This window comes from Aegilops tauschii, chromosome 3 (genome assembly GCF_002575655.3).
Source record: "Aegilops tauschii subsp. strangulata cultivar AL8/78 chromosome 3, Aet v6.0, whole genome shotgun sequence".
NCBI classification, from domain to species: domain Eukaryota; kingdom Viridiplantae; phylum Streptophyta; class Magnoliopsida; order Poales; family Poaceae; genus Aegilops; species Aegilops tauschii.
The window spans coordinates 563,398,420-563,417,123 of NC_053037.3; the positions used below are offsets into that span (position 1 = coordinate 563,398,420).

General features: G+C 47.5%; 3 protein-coding genes across 3 annotated transcripts; 2 read left to right on the top strand and 1 right to left on the bottom strand.

The window, feature by feature from the left end:
• Positions 1–1,228: 1,228 nt before the first annotated feature.
• Positions 1,229–3,701, top strand: LOC109780499 (uncharacterized). The gene is made up of 2 exons (XM_020339078.3): positions 1,229–1,614; positions 3,083–3,701. Exons 1-2 carry the CDS (start codon positions 1,229–1,231, stop codon positions 3,699–3,701), a joined length of 1,005 nt encoding a protein of 334 aa, XP_020194667.3.
• Positions 3,702–5,795: 2,094 nt separating this feature from the next.
• LOC109780500 (probable L-type lectin-domain containing receptor kinase S.5) lies at positions 5,796–10,917 on the top strand. Its single transcript, XM_045234332.2, has 2 exons — positions 5,796–7,023; positions 10,034–10,917. Exons 1-2 carry the CDS (start codon positions 5,796–5,798, stop codon positions 10,915–10,917), a joined length of 2,112 nt encoding a protein of 703 aa, XP_045090267.2.
• A 2,012-nt stretch (positions 10,918–12,929) lies between these two features.
• On the bottom strand, positions 12,930–14,141 carry LOC109780489 (glutathione S-transferase 3). Its single transcript, XM_020339068.3, has 3 exons — positions 13,816–14,141; positions 13,680–13,728; positions 12,930–13,576 (listed from the first exon to the last, which is right to left on the bottom strand). The coding sequence occupies exons 1-3, from the start codon at positions 13,972–13,974 to the stop codon at positions 13,116–13,118; spliced, it is 669 nt and encodes a 222-aa protein (XP_020194657.1). The 5' UTR covers positions 13,975–14,141; the 3' UTR covers positions 12,930–13,115.
• Positions 14,142–18,704: the final 4,563 nt, after the last annotated feature.

The following is an 18,704-nucleotide window of genomic DNA, read 5'->3' on the forward strand; positions in this document are numbered from 1 at the left end:
CTCTCAAATCTGATGCTCCACTGACCCAATCCTCAAACCAGCTAACCAGATCGAAGTACTCAAAGTAAGGAATGAGCTCACCAAGTTTGGGGTCGATCCAAGCACGTTTGAGCCTCCAACCACCAGCTTGAACATTGTCTAGTCAGATACAGCAAATCTGGACATAACCTCTACTTCTTCTTCTTCCTCTCTTTCAGGTTGTGGTTCCTCTTGTGTGTTCTCTCTCACACTCTCACGAAATGGCAGCCACCACCAGCAGGGGTGGAGTGGCTAGGGTTTTCTCCTTGCTCCCTTCCCTTGGAATCACTCTCAACCGTTGGATGCAGCGAGGATCAACGGCTGACATGTGTTGGACTTACGGGCTGATGTTGGGCTGCCAACACACCTCCATGTGGAGGGACTTAGCCCAACAAGCTGGTCATATGTGCACTAGGACTTATATTTTTTAAGGATAAAGCCAAGTTTATTCATTGAAATCCACAACAAGTGAGATAAGTTTAGGTCTGGGGTTGGACATACACAACATGATGTCGTGGACCTAGAGAAAGTGTATACTTGGCTAGACTATGTGCTTCATGATTGACACGACACCCTTCGAAAACAGAAGTACAAATTAAAAGAGCTGATGAAGAATTTATTTCACTAACTATAGCACCATTCTTGCCCCGGTTTCCTTTGATTATATCCGAGATCATTTGCTTCGAATCGGAGGAGATGACGAAGTACTGAGATTGAGATCTTGTGCTGGTGCAATGCCCTCCCGGCATTCTATTGTTTCTAACGCGGTTGGCCATCCACACATGGAATAACCAAAGATGAGCTTCCAAGATAATTTCCTGCACTATCCCAGCAAACAGCAGCTGCGGAACCCCCTCTGCCTGACCTTACCGCCGCGTCGATCGACATGGATTTTTGCATACCCGGGAGGAGGATCAGGAGGGGTTTTTTTTTTGAGGGGAAGGAGGATCAGGAGGTTGATATCACGAAGAAACAGAAATATTCGCACAGCTCGGCCTGCAGTACTTCATGGGCCGTATCGGCGATCTATACGGTCTTTCCTCGGCCCGGAATACAGGAATCGGTAATCCATTGCGAACAATCCAAATATAGCGACTAGAGAATTTCAAAAAAAAAAAAGCGACTAGAGGCAACGTCACACAAATCGCTCAAATAAAAGGCAACGTCACGCATGACTCCTGGAACAGATCGATCTATCCGGCGGCCGGCCATGGACGACGGTGAGGCAGCATCACCAGAAGCCAAAAGGATGCGGAGGAGGAAGAAGAAGATGACCAAGCAGAAGAATCCGCAAATGCCGCACGAGCTCGTGTTGGAGATCCTGGCCCACCTGCCCGTGCAGTCGCTGCTGCGGCTCAGCCGCGTGTGCAGGGCGTGGCGCGCCACCATCTCCAGCGACGCGTCCTTCCACCGCGTGCACCAGCGCCTCCAGAAGCGATGCAAGCTCGTCTCCCCGCGCTGGCGATTTGGGCCCGAACCCTACCTCTGTTGCCCAAAAACCGTTGGCTTGTACAGGCGGGAGCCTGGTCAGGAGGACGACTACACGCCCCTCGTCGTCTATGGCTCTATGCCACAATACTGTCCCCGTCTGACACGGTGCATGGCTTCACGCACTGCGATGGGCTGGTCTTGGTGCCCCACGACGCCATGGTGCAAGTGATGAACCCCGCCAAGCGGTGCGCCGTGCGGCTGCCCCGGAGCCCCAATCTAGATCTGCAACGTCGATATCCCGACAGATTCAGCGCCCTGTCCGGCAGCCACCAGGCATTTGGTTTCGGGCACGATCCGCGCTCCAACATGCACAAGGTCGCTCGCTTCTTCTACCTAGGGCTGGGCATATAACCCGAAAACCGATGTCCTGAACCGAATTAACCGGCACCGAAGCCGAATACACAGAAACCGAGTACTCCGGTGGTAAGTTCGGTTTGCATAAGTTAAAAACCGAACTAAGTTCAATGAATTTGGGTTTATCCCTCGGGTACCCAAGCGGACCGAAAACCGAGTAAACAGAGGTCCGACCTGCGCGCCTGTTACTACTCTCATGTGAACATGGACTCTATTTCTATCCCCTATCTGACAAGTGCATGAGCCCCACAGCCGCATCGGGAAGAGACGAACATAACCCAGTGAACCGCTGCTGCCGCTATAAATTTTGTGTAAAAAGAGAAGTACCAGTACTACCTCTGCTTAATTTTTTGTGCATGGAGTAATTTATCTAGTTAGCCACCGGCCGCCAGCGCTAATTGTACAGAGTAATAAAGTTTCGCTCGGAATAATAAGATGGAGTAGCCAAGGAGACTAGCCTTTAGAGGGTGCTTGGATACGTTTGAGGTGGTGTTTGGTTTTCTAGTCCTAAGACTTTTTCTAGTTCCTATGACTTTTTGAAAAAGACTCTCAAGGAGGTGCTTCTAAGGACTTTTAGCAAAAAGTCTTAAAAAGTTCCACCCTGTTTGGTTTGCTAGGGACTTTTTCTAGTCCCAACACAAAAAAGTCTCTGGAACCAAACACCCCTAAGTCTGACTAAAAGTAGTGGGACTAAAACTTGGTAGCCTCACCCATGCTTGGATCCAAATACTAAAAAGACTAAAATCAAGTTAATGAGCATTTATTATCCTTCAAACCCTCCAATCCAGAACTCGCATGTGTTAAAGGAGAGGAGTTAAATGAGGAGAGAGAGGACTAATCCATATTTTAGTAGGGGTACCCCTGACTAAAAAAATTTAGTCTCAAGACTAGTTTTAGCCCCTCTTTAGTCAGGGGTGCTTGGAACTTTAGCCTCTAAAAGAGACTATTTTTAGTCAGACTAAAATAAGTCCCTTGGATCCAAGCACCCTCTTAGTAGTAGCTAGCTAGTAGGCATGAGCTACACGCACTGTACATTCAGAATAAAGTAGCGACTGCTGCTAGTACATGTAAAACGTAGGGATTCCAGTACATCTCGGTGCTGTTCGGTGGAACCGACGACCGAACCGAAATTTCGGTACACAGAATCTTCGGTTAGCTAATCTTTTATTGACCGATCGGTCAGTATTCTGACAAAACCGAAATCTTAAATATATCGAAGAACCGACCCGAACGGTTCGGGGGAACCGAACGCCCAGCCCTACTTCTACCGCTCCGCGGTGTCAGGGGGCAGCTATACTACTGGGATGGAGGTGTTCACCGTTGGAGTAGACTGGTATTGGCGTGAGATGGCGGCGCAACTGCAGTACCCTATCGTGCCACAATGGACGGCTGCCTTCTTCAAAGGATTCTTGCTCTGGACAATATCAGATGAAATCTTCAAGGATGTCGCGCCATGTTTCCTTCGCTTCGGCTTGGAGGATGAGGAATTCGTGGTCACGCCGCTGCCTCCTTATCACCCAACGTCTCATAAAACCATGACTAGTTTTGTTGAACTGCGCGGGGATCTAGTCGTAGCTTGTGTTGGTGCCACGGTCGAGATGTGGATGTGCGACGACATCAACAATCCGAGATGGGATCTGCGCTACAAAGTCAATGCCATGGCGCGTGGTCTAGCGTCTCTATCTCCCATTGCAGTGTTTGATGGTGACATCGTGTTCAAAGATGAGGTGTTGTGTTGTCTCATTAGCTATGATCTCCAAACCAAAGCTGCCAACGACGTTGTTCGCATGAAGGAGTTGAGGTATCATAATCCAAACACAGGCACGGTTGTCCTTTGATGTAATCCCATATGTCCCAAGTCTAATTCCAGTCTAGGTGAACATCCCACTAGATTTCATTGCTTCTGGCGACCTATTGCATGCTACATTTTTTTTTCTTCTATTTGTGCTATTTTTTAGAAGGCTGACAGATAACTATTACCAAGTCACTACTAAGAACCATTCGATCTAAATACAAGATTTCTGCAAATATAAAATGGACGAGAGGATATTTGATTGGACCGCAGTTGATGTCGAGCTATTGACTGAAGAAAATAGTTACTTCTAATTAAGTTGTGTGAGCTATATGCACTCCCATTTTATTCCTTCTTGTTCACCTTAATTTGCAAGTTATTGGCCACAGCAGTTGACTAGACATCTAGGGGTGAAGTATTTTTTGGCGCGGGTATCACCACACGAATTGCACTCTTATGTAGGTATCATAATCCAAACACAGGCACGGTCGAACTTGAGCATCTAAGGAAGCATTTCTCCTCCTTTGATGTAATCTCATATGTCCCAAGTCTAATACCAGTCTAGGTGAACATCCCACTAGATTTCATTGCTTCTGGCGACCCATTGCATGCTACATAATTTTTTTTCTTTCTATTTGTGCTATTTTTTAGATGGCTGACAAATAACTATTATCAAGTCACTACTAAGAACCATTCAATCTAAATGCAAGATTTGTGCAAATATAAAATGGACGAGAGGATATTTGATTGGACTGCAGTTGATGTCTGAGTTATTGACTGAAGAAAAAAGTTACTTTTAATTAAGTTGAGTTAGCCATGTGCACTCCTAGTTTATTCCTTCTTATTTACCTTAATTTGCAAGTTATTGACCATAACAGTTGTCTAGACATCTAGGGGTAAAGTATTTTTTCTGTATGGGTATCACCACACTAAATGCACTCCTATGTATATCAAAACGTCTTATATTTAGGTACGGAGGGCGTATATATGTATTTATCGATTTTTCTTACAAACATAATTAATGCTCGTATTTTTCTATGCCGGATATGGAAATACTATCCATCTAAACCTTGAAAAATCTTTATTTTTATTGCAACAAGATATTTGAACCAAAACCTCATATAAACAAATACCAGTGCCATCCTCCACGTGTTAAAACCACCCCCTCAGACCAATCATCGTGGGGCAACCATCAAGACCTATCATGTCGTACAACCAGCCTCTAAATCTGTTTGCAAAATCAGTGTGTAGAATCAGACTATGAGGATACTTTACAGCCATTGGCCTTAGCAAGGTTTTATGCAGAGACATTTTATTTTATTATAGATTTTGCTCCCGGCCTTGCTTACACACAAATAGGATAGGGGTTTTCGTTTTCTATCAGTAATACGTGTAGATTTTACAATATTCCACGTAAGCATTTGTAAATTTGCAAATTTTACATTTGTAGAGAAAGTGTACTTCCGTCAAAGTCGAAGCTTAGAAATTGCAATGCAGTTACATCAACTTTGCCTTGCGAATCAAAGAGTTAATTTTATTACCTCGTCAAACAATTATTACGAGCCTCTTTGGCCAACATGTATTCCACATAAATGTTAAAGAAATTTTGCACAGTTCATTATTGCAGCGAGCCAGTAACATTGCCATGTCTAGGCTAGCAATATCATAATGTCATGTGTCATGCTCAATGGGACGTATGAGAGGATATCGACTTTTTATTAAAAAAAACATATGACTCTGTCAAAGTGGTGACATGCCTCACCTATCCGATGCTGAAAGGTCAAAGGAAAACCATGATAAGCTTTCAATGGAAGCCTTGGATGGAAGAATATAACCAATCCAATTGGACTTTTTCCCGGACAATCAACACACTGGTGCAACCAGCACAGTAGTATTGTCTCATTGGATACAGTTGACCCAACTGAAAGCTTGCACAACCTTATATAATCATTAGATTTTAATGCTCATTACTAGACAATGAACCTCTTGCATAGGATGAACCAATTGCTATAATTGTTAGATTTCATCCACTTATTCTCATCTCATCTCAACCCACTTATATCATAGCCATGCCACCGTCCTGTTCAGGTCTCCTGGCTCCTGCAAGATGATACCTACACAAGTATTCCCATGTTTCGTCATGGCCGTGTTGCTGTGCTCTGCAGCTATACCTTGCTCCATGGCGGCATCGTGCCCCTGTGAAGAGAATAAGCTGGACGGTATCATGTCCTACAGCTTCCCTTCCTTCCCCCGTGATTCTCCAAGGAACTTGGAGATTCTCGGGGACGCAGGTGTAAAAATCGGAGCCCTCATGCTCACTCCCGACAGTGATGGGATGAAGGGCAGAGCTGGCTCTGTCCTCCTCCGATCACCCATCACGCTCTGGGCTGTCGACTCCAACGAGGTGAAGCACGACGCATCCTTCAACACCTCCTTCACCATGAACCTCAACAGATGGGACAACGTACAAGGCGACGGCCTTGCGTTCGCCATCGTCCCGTCCCTCCACGGTCCTCCGCCGGGCAGCCAGGGTGGTTTCCTTGGTCTCACCAATACCATCTCAAACTCGGCCACTGCCTCGGGCAGCTTCGTCGCCGTCGAGTTTGACACCTCGATGAACGACTACGATCCCGATGACAACCACATCGGCCTCAACATCGGCAGCATTGTCTCCGACTACGTTGTCTCCCTCTCCGACATTACCCTCGCGCCGCTTCACATGACGGTAAATTACACCGTGTGGATCGATTACAACGGAGCCGGACACCACATATGGGTGTACATGGCCGTCGATGGTCTGCCCAAGCCTGCCAAGGCCTACCTTGACGTGCCTCTCACCCTGAGCAACCACACCCCCCACCAAGTGTTCATTGGTTTCACTGCGTCGACCGGGGAAGGCATCGAGCTCCACCGGATCCTGAGGTGGAACCTGACAGTCGGAAAGCTTCCCGACTACGGAGCCCTTCGAAAACGGAAGGTGATACTGTCCGCGGTTCTTGGGTCAGCGGCCGCCACCGTCGTCATAATATCTGTCGCGGTCTTCTACTTCTACTTGAGGTATAAAGCCCTGAAGATGGAGTTGAAGCTGTCGGAGGCCCTTCGGCGGCTTCCGGGCACGCCCAAGGAGTTCAAGTACGCCATGATCAGGAAGGCCACGAACAACTACGACGAGGCAAGGAAGCTAGGCAAAGGCGGGTTTGGCGCAGTTTACAGGGGAACGCTCCGGCTCCAGTCAGACAAGACATGCCAAGTGGTGGAGGTGGCGGTGAAGAAGTTCACGCGCAACCGAGACCGCTGCTACGACGACTTCCTCGTAGAGGTCGACGTGATCAACCGGCTGCGCCACCGAAATGTCGTGCCGCTCGTTGGTATGTCTTACACTCCGTCGCCACATTAAATTTTACTACTCCCTCCGATTCATATGGATTGTAGCTGATTTAGATGATATACCCCGTATTGCTGTTAGAATTTCTTGCAGATTATTTTAAATAATATTTAGTAATATGGACATAAATATTTCCATGTATGGACATAAATAATATAGTTATATGGGCATAAATATTCACCCGAAAAAATATGGACATAAATATTTGAACTAACATTATAAGAAATTCAGGAGAATACATATAACTATTCTATAATTATAAAATATTTATTGAATACAAGTAGTGTAATATAATTAAAACATTTGGGCATTTTTTTCGTGCATAGTTTATATTTTAAGTTGGACCTTTTCCATGCATGGTTAAATGTTGAGGTTATCTATGGAAATCACCTTAGTTATATAAAGTTAGGTCTATGTCACAACAATAATACTCCCGGATGAGATGTTAGCATAATACATAGTTGACATGAAATGTCGTTCTCTCAATGTGACGTGATTCAAATTAACTTGTTACAACCTCTCTATCATACAAGAAAAAACAAATGTATGAGTTCACTTTTCTTACTCGAAGTACGCTAGAACTTACTGTATAATTTATGGCAAGGGAAAAAAGTCACACAAGGTGATCATAGTTACTTTATATAGACAAACTGGCCATTGATAGACTCGGTTTTAGTTTATTAGTTTCTATACACTAGCTGGTCCAAGAGGCTAATTGCCATTGGAGCATCTCCAACAAATCTCTTTTTTATGTAATATAAAAATGATATTGAGGGAGTTAGGCCAAAAAATAGCTGCAACAACCATTCCATGAAATTTTTAGGAAGGCCCGCCGTCGCCCCGGTCGTCATTTGTATGGTAGTTTAAAGAGGAAAGGATGAAAACAAATTATTGGTGGTGTACTAAAGAACCCCCCAACCATCACCCGCCCCCCCCCCCCCCAATAAAAAAATATATTCTCACACTCCGTATAACCACTTATTTGGGGAGTTTGTATGTGGATTTATTGGAGATGTCCTTCATCACGAATGGCAATGATTTAGCATTTTTTTCTTTCAAATTATGATGTCTATCCTCTATAGTGATGAACATTTACACTAGTGAAATAATGTGTTCATAGGAGAAATGACATAATGCTTGTATTGGAGAATTCCAAACACTGAATAAGTTAATTTCTCACTCGTAATTTCATAATTGAACAACACATGGACTTTGTAGATTTGCCACCTTATATGAAGCAACTTCTTCTTATGGAAAATGCAATCTTTAGGTCACAAATAGGTAGGACTGATTTGTATAATTGAATGACCGCGGTTCAACTTACTTTGCAATGTTTCTAGTAACTCAAATGATGGCAAATAAAAAAGTCATTGGGGATAGATCAACCACAAAATTTACCATAGTTTGTTTTGTTTCACAATATCTTTTTCTCTGAAATGTTTTTATTTTGCAATACCTAACAAACTAAGGTACAATTTACGGGGTTGCCTTAAGATCCATTTTTCTGTCTTTGAGTACATGCATATCAGTGGTTTTCCCTTTTTTAATAGCATGTGACTACTGAGAAACAACAACAAAAAACTGATGGGCCCATAGTTTTTGTTCATATTGCAAATGTATGATGTCAAAAAGTGGCATACTATAGTAGTGACAAGGGCCCACTTATGCCACATAAGATCACATAATTGTGCCGCTCAAAAGGAACTAAATGCATTGTAAACAGAACATTTTAGAACATATACGTATGCAAAACCTTGTTTGTCAAAATGATCATATATTCGGTTGTGTGCATAGTTAGCTTGCTCTTGATTTGCATTTTTGTAGAGGCCAGATGTAATTTCTGTGTTCTTAATATTCATATATATTCCTTATCGGAAAAGTGTTTACATTATAAAAAACGTAAAGCGGTGTAAAAAATCATAATATGGTGTCCAAAAAAATGTATTGGCCATATGTTGTGTACATGAGACTTTCCAAACTACTCGCTGGCCTTGTACTTTGCTTAAAAAATGTTGAAGTTATAATTTCCAATAAAATTCTACAAAAACTGACAAGGATACGACACACATCAGTCTCCTAGAGAAAGTAATAATCGTATTTTAGAAGGTGCCTTTTATTAATTACACTAGGCATTTAGTTGATAAAAAGAGGGAAAATCTCTGGCTCTGCATCGATTGATGCACACAAACATCTTTCATTTCACAATGGCAAGTCTAGTAAAGAATCTTACAAATCGAATACTTGTGAGCTAAGACAACCCATACACAATAAATATGACATGATGCCTTCATGCTACTTGTAGTGCAAGTAAGTGATACGCGATAGACAGCGGAAACCAGAGCCTAATCCTATTAGTAGAGCGTGACCCATATTGGTTGAACAAAGAACAAGCTACCATATCCATACGGATCCAATGTTTAGCCTTGTAGATAACCTACATGAATTTGAAAGCATCAACTCAGCTAAAAAGAAACTCATGGTGACGATTCTAAATCGCGCAACATGAACAGCTTAACTGCATCGGGATTTGAACCCCTAACAATTGGCTTCATCCCATCTATTCATGATGCTCCTAGGTAATGGTAAACTACATTCATCGTGAATAGTGCACCAGACAAGAGTGGCATAAGGACATGACAGAACAAGTGGTGTATTGTTCGGGTTTTTTCACAATAACTTTCATTCTTACTTCCTTGCCACCTGCACTTATAAAAGCTTCTTCCTTTAAGATCACTCCCTTACAAATGTTGTTTTTGGATTTTTATTGAAACTTTGGGTATCCAAATGTTTTTCCTGGGAAAAACATGACCCTCGTTGACCAAGTTGGCATACATAGATCTGACTGAGAAGAAACCAAAATCATGCAGATTCTAAGGCCCATGCGATAGGTTGACTGTTATTAACTTTTGGACCCATGTGTAGCCATGTTGTCCATTAACTAGGCCTTCACATAATTTAACATTACTTGTCTGGTTGCCAATATGATATTCCAGGTTGGAGTTACGAGAAAGGGGAGCTCCTTCTTATCTATGAGTATATGCCCAATGGTAGCGTGGACCAATACCTCTTTGAGGAAAACCCTCGTCTCCAGCGGCGCATCCTAGGATGGAAAACCCGCTATGACATCATCATTGATGTAGCCGCAGGGCTCCACTACGTGCATCATGAGCACGATCACATGGTGCTCCACCGCGACATAAAAGCAAGCAACATCATGCTTGACTCTTCCTTTCGTGGTCGCCTAGGTGACTTCGGCCTTGCCCGCATCGTCACCTTGAACAAGAACTCCTACACGGATGTGGGTGTGGCTGGCACCTGGGGCTTCATTGCGCCAGAGTACTCAATCTGTCACAAGGCCACTCGCAAGACTGACGTGTATGCCTTTGGGGTGCTAGTCCTTGAGATTGTCACCGGAGAACGAGCACTTGCCGGCAACCATGACCATGAGACGCTTCAACCGCTTACTGAGTGGGTTTGGTGGGTTCATAGGGAGAGAAGGTTGCTCGAAGCGGTCGATGACAAAGTGACTTCCATGCAAGAGTTCAATCCGGATGATGCCACTCGCTTGTTGCTTCTTGGACTGGCATGTAGTAGCCCGAACTCGTCTGACCGACCGAGCATGGCCGAGGTAGTGCAAGTCCTAGCCAAATCAGTGCCGCCACCAGAAGTACCGCTTGTGAAACCGACATTCGTTTGGCCACCTGAAGGCGGGATCCCCGTGGAATTTGATGACATGATGGCAACGAGCAGCCTCGACTGGAAGGACATGTCTAGTAGTGAAGCCGTAGGGCCGAGCGTACCATCAGAGGTGAATAGGCGCAAGGCTCGGGTTGGGCATTCCAATACATCTGGATCAATTGAGGAGTATTATATGTAGTCATGTAAGTTGATTGTTGTAGTAAATATTGTGATAGGTCAAACTTAAAAGGAGGGATAGAAACCCATAACTATTGTTGCTCCACATCGATTAAATTTGGGAGACTTTCATGTACCAAAGTATTTGCAATTAGTGGTTTGATTTGACTCTACTTCGAAGACCGGTGGTTTGGTTGCTTCTAGTGTCATGCATGGTTCGAATGTGTCAGGAAAAGAAAAGCTCCAAGGTTTGTATTGGTGTTCATAACAAGTAGGCTTGTAACCCATCCTGAGGGCCTGACCTTGGAAAAATCGTCTTTATGTTCGTTGCGAGTTTCATCGGTGAGATCCTTGTGCCCACACAATTCCATTTTCATAATTTCTTTTGCCACCCAGCTAGATCCAGTATTCCATAAAATCATCAAAAACATAGAAAACTAAGTTCGTAAAAATATTTGTAGTATTTTGAGCCCGTGTGAATGCATGGGTTGATAACTTAGGTGTACCTAATTGCTCAATCCATTCTTGAAAAGATAGTTGCCGCATGAAGATTAACAAAAGCATAGGAAATGTTCGGCGGAACCTATCCGATAGCTGCAAAGCGTCGCCCAACCGGTACCGTCGTCGCCCAAAGGTAAATGAACGTCTACACTGATTGCTAATATAAAGTAGCCCACTAATAGTGGGCACATTTCGGTTGCCTTGTCAAACATCAAAAGCTTCTTTGGCCAACAGGAATTCCAGATGAATTTTACAGACATAATAATACAAGAAACATAATAGTTTATTTGGCCTGAACCCTAAGAAGCCATCACATGGCGTTGTCAAACAAAGGATTTGAGTTATTCGTTGATAGACCAAGTGAATTGCAGAAAACCACCACATTGATGCATAGGTTTGCAAAACACCGATTTATGAATTTTTGCCGGAAACCACGGATCTTCGGCCTAATCTTTTGTAAAAAAAAACACTAGTTGACGGCTTTGTTTTTTATGACGGTTATGAAAGATGGCGCCCGCTCTGTGCTGACTTGGGGTAACGGTTCTTGGTAACGGCATTAGACAAGGTCTTTTTGACAAAAACTCCTCCCCTTTCTAAAAAAAGATCTCTCTCCCTCCCTGATCTAGATCGGGATCTGTTTCTCCTGCAAACCATCACCCTCCTCCTACCAGCTCCTTGGATGCCCTGCCCGGTGGATGCCCTGCTGTCTCTATCTCTCTCTCCCTCGCGGCGGATGCCCCGGCATGCTCACTGGCCTCAAGGTCCTCGGACGCCGCGAAGAACGTTGTCCCGAGCATGGCTACCCCCCCCGCCCCGTCGATGCCCCTTCCAGCGTGAGCCGTGCGCACCGCACGAGCTGCACATCGCACGTCCTCACCATCGTGGTCGTCAGGAAGAAGGACGAAAGGCCGCGTTGGTCCGGCCACGTCCTCTGCAGTGGTGCTTGAGCAAGTCACGTCATCCACCATGGCTGAGAGTAAAAGCGGCGCGGCGTCGTGGTGTCGCGAGAGCATACTAGAGCCGGCGGGCGCCGAGCCGCTAGACCATCGTCAGCCTTCTCTGCAGGTGGAGCCGTGGTGCTCGAGCAAGGACGGCACCAGCGCAATGGCCGACGCGCAGACCTGCTCGTCGCCGGTGACCTGCTCGCCTTCACTGCGGGCGTTGCGGCTAGCCGCCGGCCGGTCGCGGCGCGCGGGCAGACATAGTTCTCGTCACCCCGTCTGGTGCTCGACCACAATGCCGGCGAGGTTGATCCACGGCCCTAAGCCGGCGACGAGAGCCCACCGGCGTCGTGCCGGGGGTTCTGTGCACATGGGGCTGATTGCTTTTTTTGCCTTATGATGGAGGGGTGGCTATGTAAAATTTTAGTGACTAGTTTCTAATATTAGACTAAACGCTGTCTAGCGCGAGCCGTTAGGCCATGTCATCAAATGCGGGTCCCACATATTTATAAGGGAGGTTAAAATGCCCAAAACGATCCATTAGTGTTTTTGGCAAAAGATTAGGCCGAGAATCAGTGGTATCGGGCAGAAATTCGTAAAGCAGTGTTTTATGTAAATCTGATGTGATGGTTTGGTGCAATTCGCTCAGTTCATACCAGAGCAGTATGTCACTTACATCAACAACATTTCTGGTGAATTTGATAATTTGCTCTGCTAAAAAGAAAACATCACGCTTTTATTCCACGCCCGGCCAGCGGCGTCGGTACCGGCGCGTCCGTCAAGCCGGCGGGAGAGGGAGCGCGGCGACAGTCTTCTTCCAGGCGGGGCGGGCGGAGATCTCGTCCCACCACGCCTGCACGTGCGGCCTGGCCGCCACGAGCTCCCCCGCCCGGGGTGTCCGGCTCATGGCGAACAGCTGCGCCATGTGGTTCACGTCGGCGAGCGTGAAGGCGTCGCCGGCGAGGTACCTGTTCCCGGCGGCGAGGTGGGCGTCGTAGATGTCGAGCACGTCGGCGACCTTGCGGGCGAGCGCGTCAACCACGGCCGGGTCGGGCGGCGCGCCGCCCGGCAGCCGGGGCCTGACGCGGAGCTCGTACACCAGGTCGGCCACGGCCGGGTAGAAGTGGTGCGACTCCACCTCCAGCCACACCTCCAGCTTCGCCGACGGCGTCGCCGGCAGCAGGTCCGTGCCCGTTGACCGGTACTTGGCGGCGATGTACCTACTTATGGCGCGAGACTCTGCACGCGATCCCCAAGTCCGAGCAAATTCGTGAAGCTGGTTAGCCCAAAATGCTTACAATTAACTCCGGCGAGTCTGAAAGATTGAATTTCTTGGGCGTACCGAAGAGGATGTCGTCGCCGTCCTGGAACGCCGGGACCTGGCCCAAGGGCTGCACGACGCACGCAAACGCAGTAAATTAGTAAACGAATTCATCAGTTGATCAGTAGCTGGGGAGTGCGTGGGCGGGCGGGCGTACGTTGATGGCGAGGAACTCCGGCGACTTGGTGTCGTCGACGACGACGAGCTCGTAGTCGAGCCCCTTCTCGTTGAGCAGCGCCGCGATGCGCACCGAATTGGACGACAGCTCGTACCCGTACAGCTTCCTTGTGCTCGCCGCCGCCGCCGGCTCAGCCATAGCGCCTTGATAACGTCTCTTCTGCTGGCAAGCACGGTGTGGCGTCGTGGCGACCGGCGAGATCGAAGACCGGAAGATCTGCGGAAGGGAGAGCGGTAGGTGGCCGGCAGAGCAGAGCAGTCACCGACGGCACCCCACCTAACACGCCCCTTAATCAACTGATCGGTTTGGCCCTGCTCTGCAGGTGGCGCTTGGTTAATTGTTAATTAATCGCTTTCAAAAAAATTGTTAATTAATCAAAGTCGTCCGACGTAACGTGACAGTCCACACCCGGGGTGAAGTTTGTTTTAAACCTTGAACTCATACAGCTCGTCGAATTTGAACCCTAACCTCTTAATCCTGAAATCAATGTCCTGTACTCATTGAACCTGGTCAATCTCGACCTTGGAGCTGTTTGGCGTACCGGGATAAGGTCCATCCCAGCCAGGATTGCGATCTACTCTCACTGACATCCATACCCCCACGTCATATCTATCTTCTTCCCCAGCCCCTTCATTTTCGTTCGCCTGCAATCAGCGCCGGTCCTCATCCAGCACCTCCCTATCTCCACGGTGGCCGGGCGCCTCAACCCCGCGCTCGAGGATATCGCGTCGCTGGTGTCCGCCCGCTCCATCGCGTCGCTGGTGGCCGCCTGCCTGCTGCGATGGCTAATGGCTACTGTAATGTTTACGCCCATGTAACTTGTCCGCAACCTCACAAATAAATCCCGTGGCTAGCTTAGGAATCAATCCACCTGCTTGCTTGCTTAGGTTAGCTTTTTTGCACTTCCATCTCTCGCCGAAGTTATTAAACAAGATATCTCGTACAAGCCCATCATATTCAGGTCGTTGAACAGCGTTGGCTGGGGAAACATAACACCGGCGATGAACCGCTTCTCGTCATCGGCGGGGCCTCCGCGACGACGTGAGGCAGACCCGTGGAGTCATCCGTTTGCTAATGTTGGGGTGAGCACGCACACGAGGAAGAAGTGAGCGCGATAATGGTGCCAGCTCGCTGGGCGGCGCTGCATGAGGAGACGGACGCCTCGTCAGCAAGTAGAAAGGAGAAAGATTGGGGGAAGAAGATAAAGATGACAAGTAGGACCGCATAGCCGGTGAAAGCAGCGATAATCCAGGCCGGGATCCTCCTTTTGCCTGTACAACAAACAATATATGGTTGGTTTATGGTTGAAATTGACCGGGATTGCTAAGTACAGGGCATAGATTTCAGGGATTAGGAGTTTGAGGTTTAATTCAGACTAGCTCTACGAGTTTAAGGTTTTTATCAGACTTTACTCGTCCACCCGCAACATTTGGACGAATGCTTTGACGGCCGGGGAAATTATCTGGTGCCCCGGAGCTTGTGCACCGGTGCACCGAACTCACATTGTGTTTTTAAAACGATTAAAAAAATCTCAATAAAATTAGCCACTCACACAACTTTAATGTAGATTGTTACAAAATTTTAAGTCAAAATTCAAAACATAACTTGAAAAATAAAAATGACAAATTCAACACTGAATAGTATATAAACATAACTTGGGCTTCAGATTTGGCCGTTATCACATTGATGTCAAATTTGTCATTTTATATCTCAAAAAATATTTCAATTTTTTATACGAAATTTTGTGACATCATACATTGACATTGCGTTAACATACTAGAATTTTTTCCATATTTTTTCAAATATTCTGTGGCATCCGGTGCACCGGTAGCACTACAAGTGCGGGTGCACCGAATACATTCCCTGAGGGCATGTGCATAGTTTAAAAACCAGTGATCGGACCCGTAAAACCAGAACCGTTGTTCCCGTCGATTTTTTAAGCTCCACGGACCGTTCTGCAACTAGACCGGTAAAAGTCGAATTAATTGAGAGGTTTTCTGAAAATCTGGAATAAAACCGTGCAGTTCAACCAGGAAAATGTTTTGTGAAAATTCAGAAGAATTGGGAGTCCTGCTCAGGTAACCTGCATGACGTGATGTTTCGCAAAAAAAAAAAATTGTATGGCATGATATAGATAACCTTGGCCCAGTAACATAACAACCCCGGCTGGGCTTTGTTGTTGCCTAGAATACTAGAAAACCTGGGAGCAACTAGTTAACGAGCGCTCCTTCGGGAGCCTCGCAACGATCAGCGCCACTTGGCGCACTCTCAGCCATTCGCCACGTGTCGCGCTCTGGACGCTCCCTCCAGATTTTGTTTTTTTATTTTTCCGCACGCGTTTTCGGCTTTTTAAACGGTTTTTTTCCCGGTTTTTTTCGACGTTTTGGTTTTCCCGGTCTTCCTTAGCGTTTCGACAAAAAAAATTGAAAAAAAATTTTTGCACGAAAAAACGCATTTACTTTTTTTTTCTTTTCGTGAAAAGTCATTTTTTCGCGAGAGTCACGGCCGTGCCTTTCGGAAACGAAAAAAATGTGTTTTCTGTTTTTTTTCTTTCGCGAGAGTCACGGTTTTACTTCCGCGAGAGGCAAGGTTGTGCTTTCGTGAGAGTCACGGCCGTGCCTCTCGGAAAGGGAAAAACAAAACGCGTTTTCTGTTTTTTTTCTTTCGCGAGAGACACGGTTTTGCTTCCGCGAGAGGCACGGTTGTGCTTTTGCGAGAGTCACGGCCGTGCCTCTCGAAAAGGGGAAAAAATACGCGTTTTCTATTTTTTTTTTCTTTCGCAAGAGTCACGGTTTTGGTTTTCCAGAGGCACGGTTGTGCTTTCGCGAGAGTCACGGGCGTGCCTCTTTCGGAAAGGAAAAAAACGCGTTTTCTGTTTTTTTTCTTTCCACGAGAGTCACGGTTTTGCTTTCACGAGAGGCATGGTTATGATTTCGCGAGAGGCACGGGCGTGCCTCATTCGGAAAGGGAAAAAACCGTGCTCCCGGTTTGGTTTTTTCGTCCGGTTTTTTCGTGAAAAAAAATTTCGTCAAAATCTATCAACATGGGATCTAGCTGTGAAGATCTCGACGCGAGGAATCCAATGATGAAAACGGTTTGAGATTTGGACGCACGGTTTAAGAGATAAAACGTTTTGAATAAACGAATCTACGAAAAAAGAGAGAACTCCCAGGTTGCGACAAGTGGCGCGCTGCATGTGCACCACTTGTCGTGACCTGGGAAGATGGAGTTTCGAGAAAACCTTTCTACTCCCTCCGTCCCAAAATCTGTGCCTCAAATTTAGTACAATTTTTAATAAAGTTAATACAAAGTTGAGACATTTAGTTTGGGACGAAGGGAGTATGTGTTTGGTAACTTTTTCCCTCTAAAAAATGCATGTGATAACTTCTAATAGTACTATATTATTAATTTATATTCTCTTCATTCTTTTTAGGAAGGCTAAGAAAGGAAGAGGAATAGAAATAAATGTACCTTGCATGTTAGGATTTTATCATAAACCAAATACACCTCGCATAAAGGATAAAACCTCCTCCCTCCCTCCCTCCCCCACCGCCAGCCGTGAGGCACCGGGGAGGGCCCCAAATCCCCTCCGCCTCCCCCCTCCTTCCTCGCCGCCGCCAAAGGGCGCGGCCCGGCGAAGCCCGGCCGTCGCCGACAGCGGCGTTGCCTTCTCGTCCCACGCTCGTGGGGGTTGGCGCGGATCCGATCTCGCGGGCAAGGTGCAGCTCTCGGTGTCAGGCGTGGCGGCGCCCCGGACCAGGCCGGCGATGGTGGCGTGGCGTCGGGCGGCGGATGGCATGGTGGTGGTGCGGGCTGGTGTGGCGTCGGCGGCGGTGTTCCGGCAGCGCCTCGGCGTCGCCTCCGGCGCCGCGGGTTGCGGCTGGATGGGTCGCGGGCGGCCTCTCGCCGTGGTCTCTGGTGGGGGGCAGCGGAGCTGGTGAGCTGCTCCCTCCCAATCGGGCCCTCGCGGCTGGGTGGCTGCGCTCGATCGGCTCGGGCGGGTCCCCCTGGTGTCGTCTCTTGGTAGTGGCGACGACAGCTCGGCCACCCTCCCTCTCCGGCGTCTGGCGGTGGCTGATGCCTCCCGGTGCCCTAGGCCTTCGACGCGGGGGCGGAATTCGGTTTCGGGGGGAGCTGGAGCTGGCAAGATGTCGGTCGTGGCCATGGGCCACTTCTTCACCTTCCCCTTCCCCCGATCGATGTATGGTCGCGGCCCTTCCTGTGGCAGGTTGGCTGCCAGCGATTCTGGAGGTGGTTGGGGTTGCAGATCTGAGCAAAGCCGTGGCCTTTGGTTGCTACAGGGTGGTCTCAAGGTGGGGCGGCGGCCCTAGCGGTGGGAGCCGTGCGTTGGTCGTGGGCGGGCTGCGCGGCTCGGATGCGGGCTGGCAACCATGGCCGCTTGGGCGGCATGGCTGCGGGTGTTGGTGGACCAGGGCGACGGAAGAGTTGAAGCACCGGGGTACATCACCTACCCTGTCTGTGTACTGGTAGACGGTGACGGCGTCCGTGGACGTCGTGTCCTCCTTGCAGGCTCCGTCGTGGTGCTTCTACCCCTTCCATCTTACTCCGGGTGAAAACTCGATCCTCGGATCGGACGGTGGCGGCGTTCGTGGTCGTGCCCTTCTCGGAGGCACCGTCTTGGAGTCCTCGGTCCGATATGTCCGCTACACATCCTCCCGGATGATCGCCCCTCGTGGTGGTGTTCTCTGTCGGCTCTAAGCGGATTCGTTTTGCTCATCTTTTAGGTGCTTTGTAGTCGTTGTGGTTGTGTGTCGGTGCCCGACATTCATGTATCTTGCCTTGGGTGTGTGGTGTGTGTTTTGTATCGGATGCTTTGTTGTTGTGGTTCGTGCTTTATAATATAAAGC

Coding starts and splice junctions, on each gene's coding strand:
- LOC109780499 (XM_020339078.3), top strand. CDS start 1,229: ATGGACGACGGTGAGGCAGCATCACCAGAAGCCAAAAGGATGCGGAGG. Junction 1,615..3,082: donor TACTGTCCCCGTCTGACACG/GTGCATGGCTTC, acceptor AATATATCGAAG/AACCGACCCGAACGGTTCGG.
- LOC109780500 (XM_045234332.2), top strand. CDS start 5,796: ATGGCCGTGTTGCTGTGCTCTGCAGCTATACCTTGCTCCATGGCGGCA. Junction 7,024..10,033: donor AAATGTCGTGCCGCTCGTTG/GTATGTCTTACA, acceptor ATGATATTCCAG/GTTGGAGTTACGAGAAAGGG.
- LOC109780489 (XM_020339068.3), bottom strand. CDS start 13,974: ATGGCTGAGCCGGCGGCGGCGGCGAGCACAAGGAAGCTGTACGGGTAC. Junction 13,729..13,815: donor CGGAGTTCCTCGCCATCAAC/GTACGCCCGCCC, acceptor TGCGTCGTGCAG/CCCTTGGGCCAGGTCCCGGC. Junction 13,577..13,679: donor CGGCGACGACATCCTCTTCG/GTACGCCCAAGA, acceptor GATCGCGTGCAG/AGTCTCGCGCCATAAGTAGG.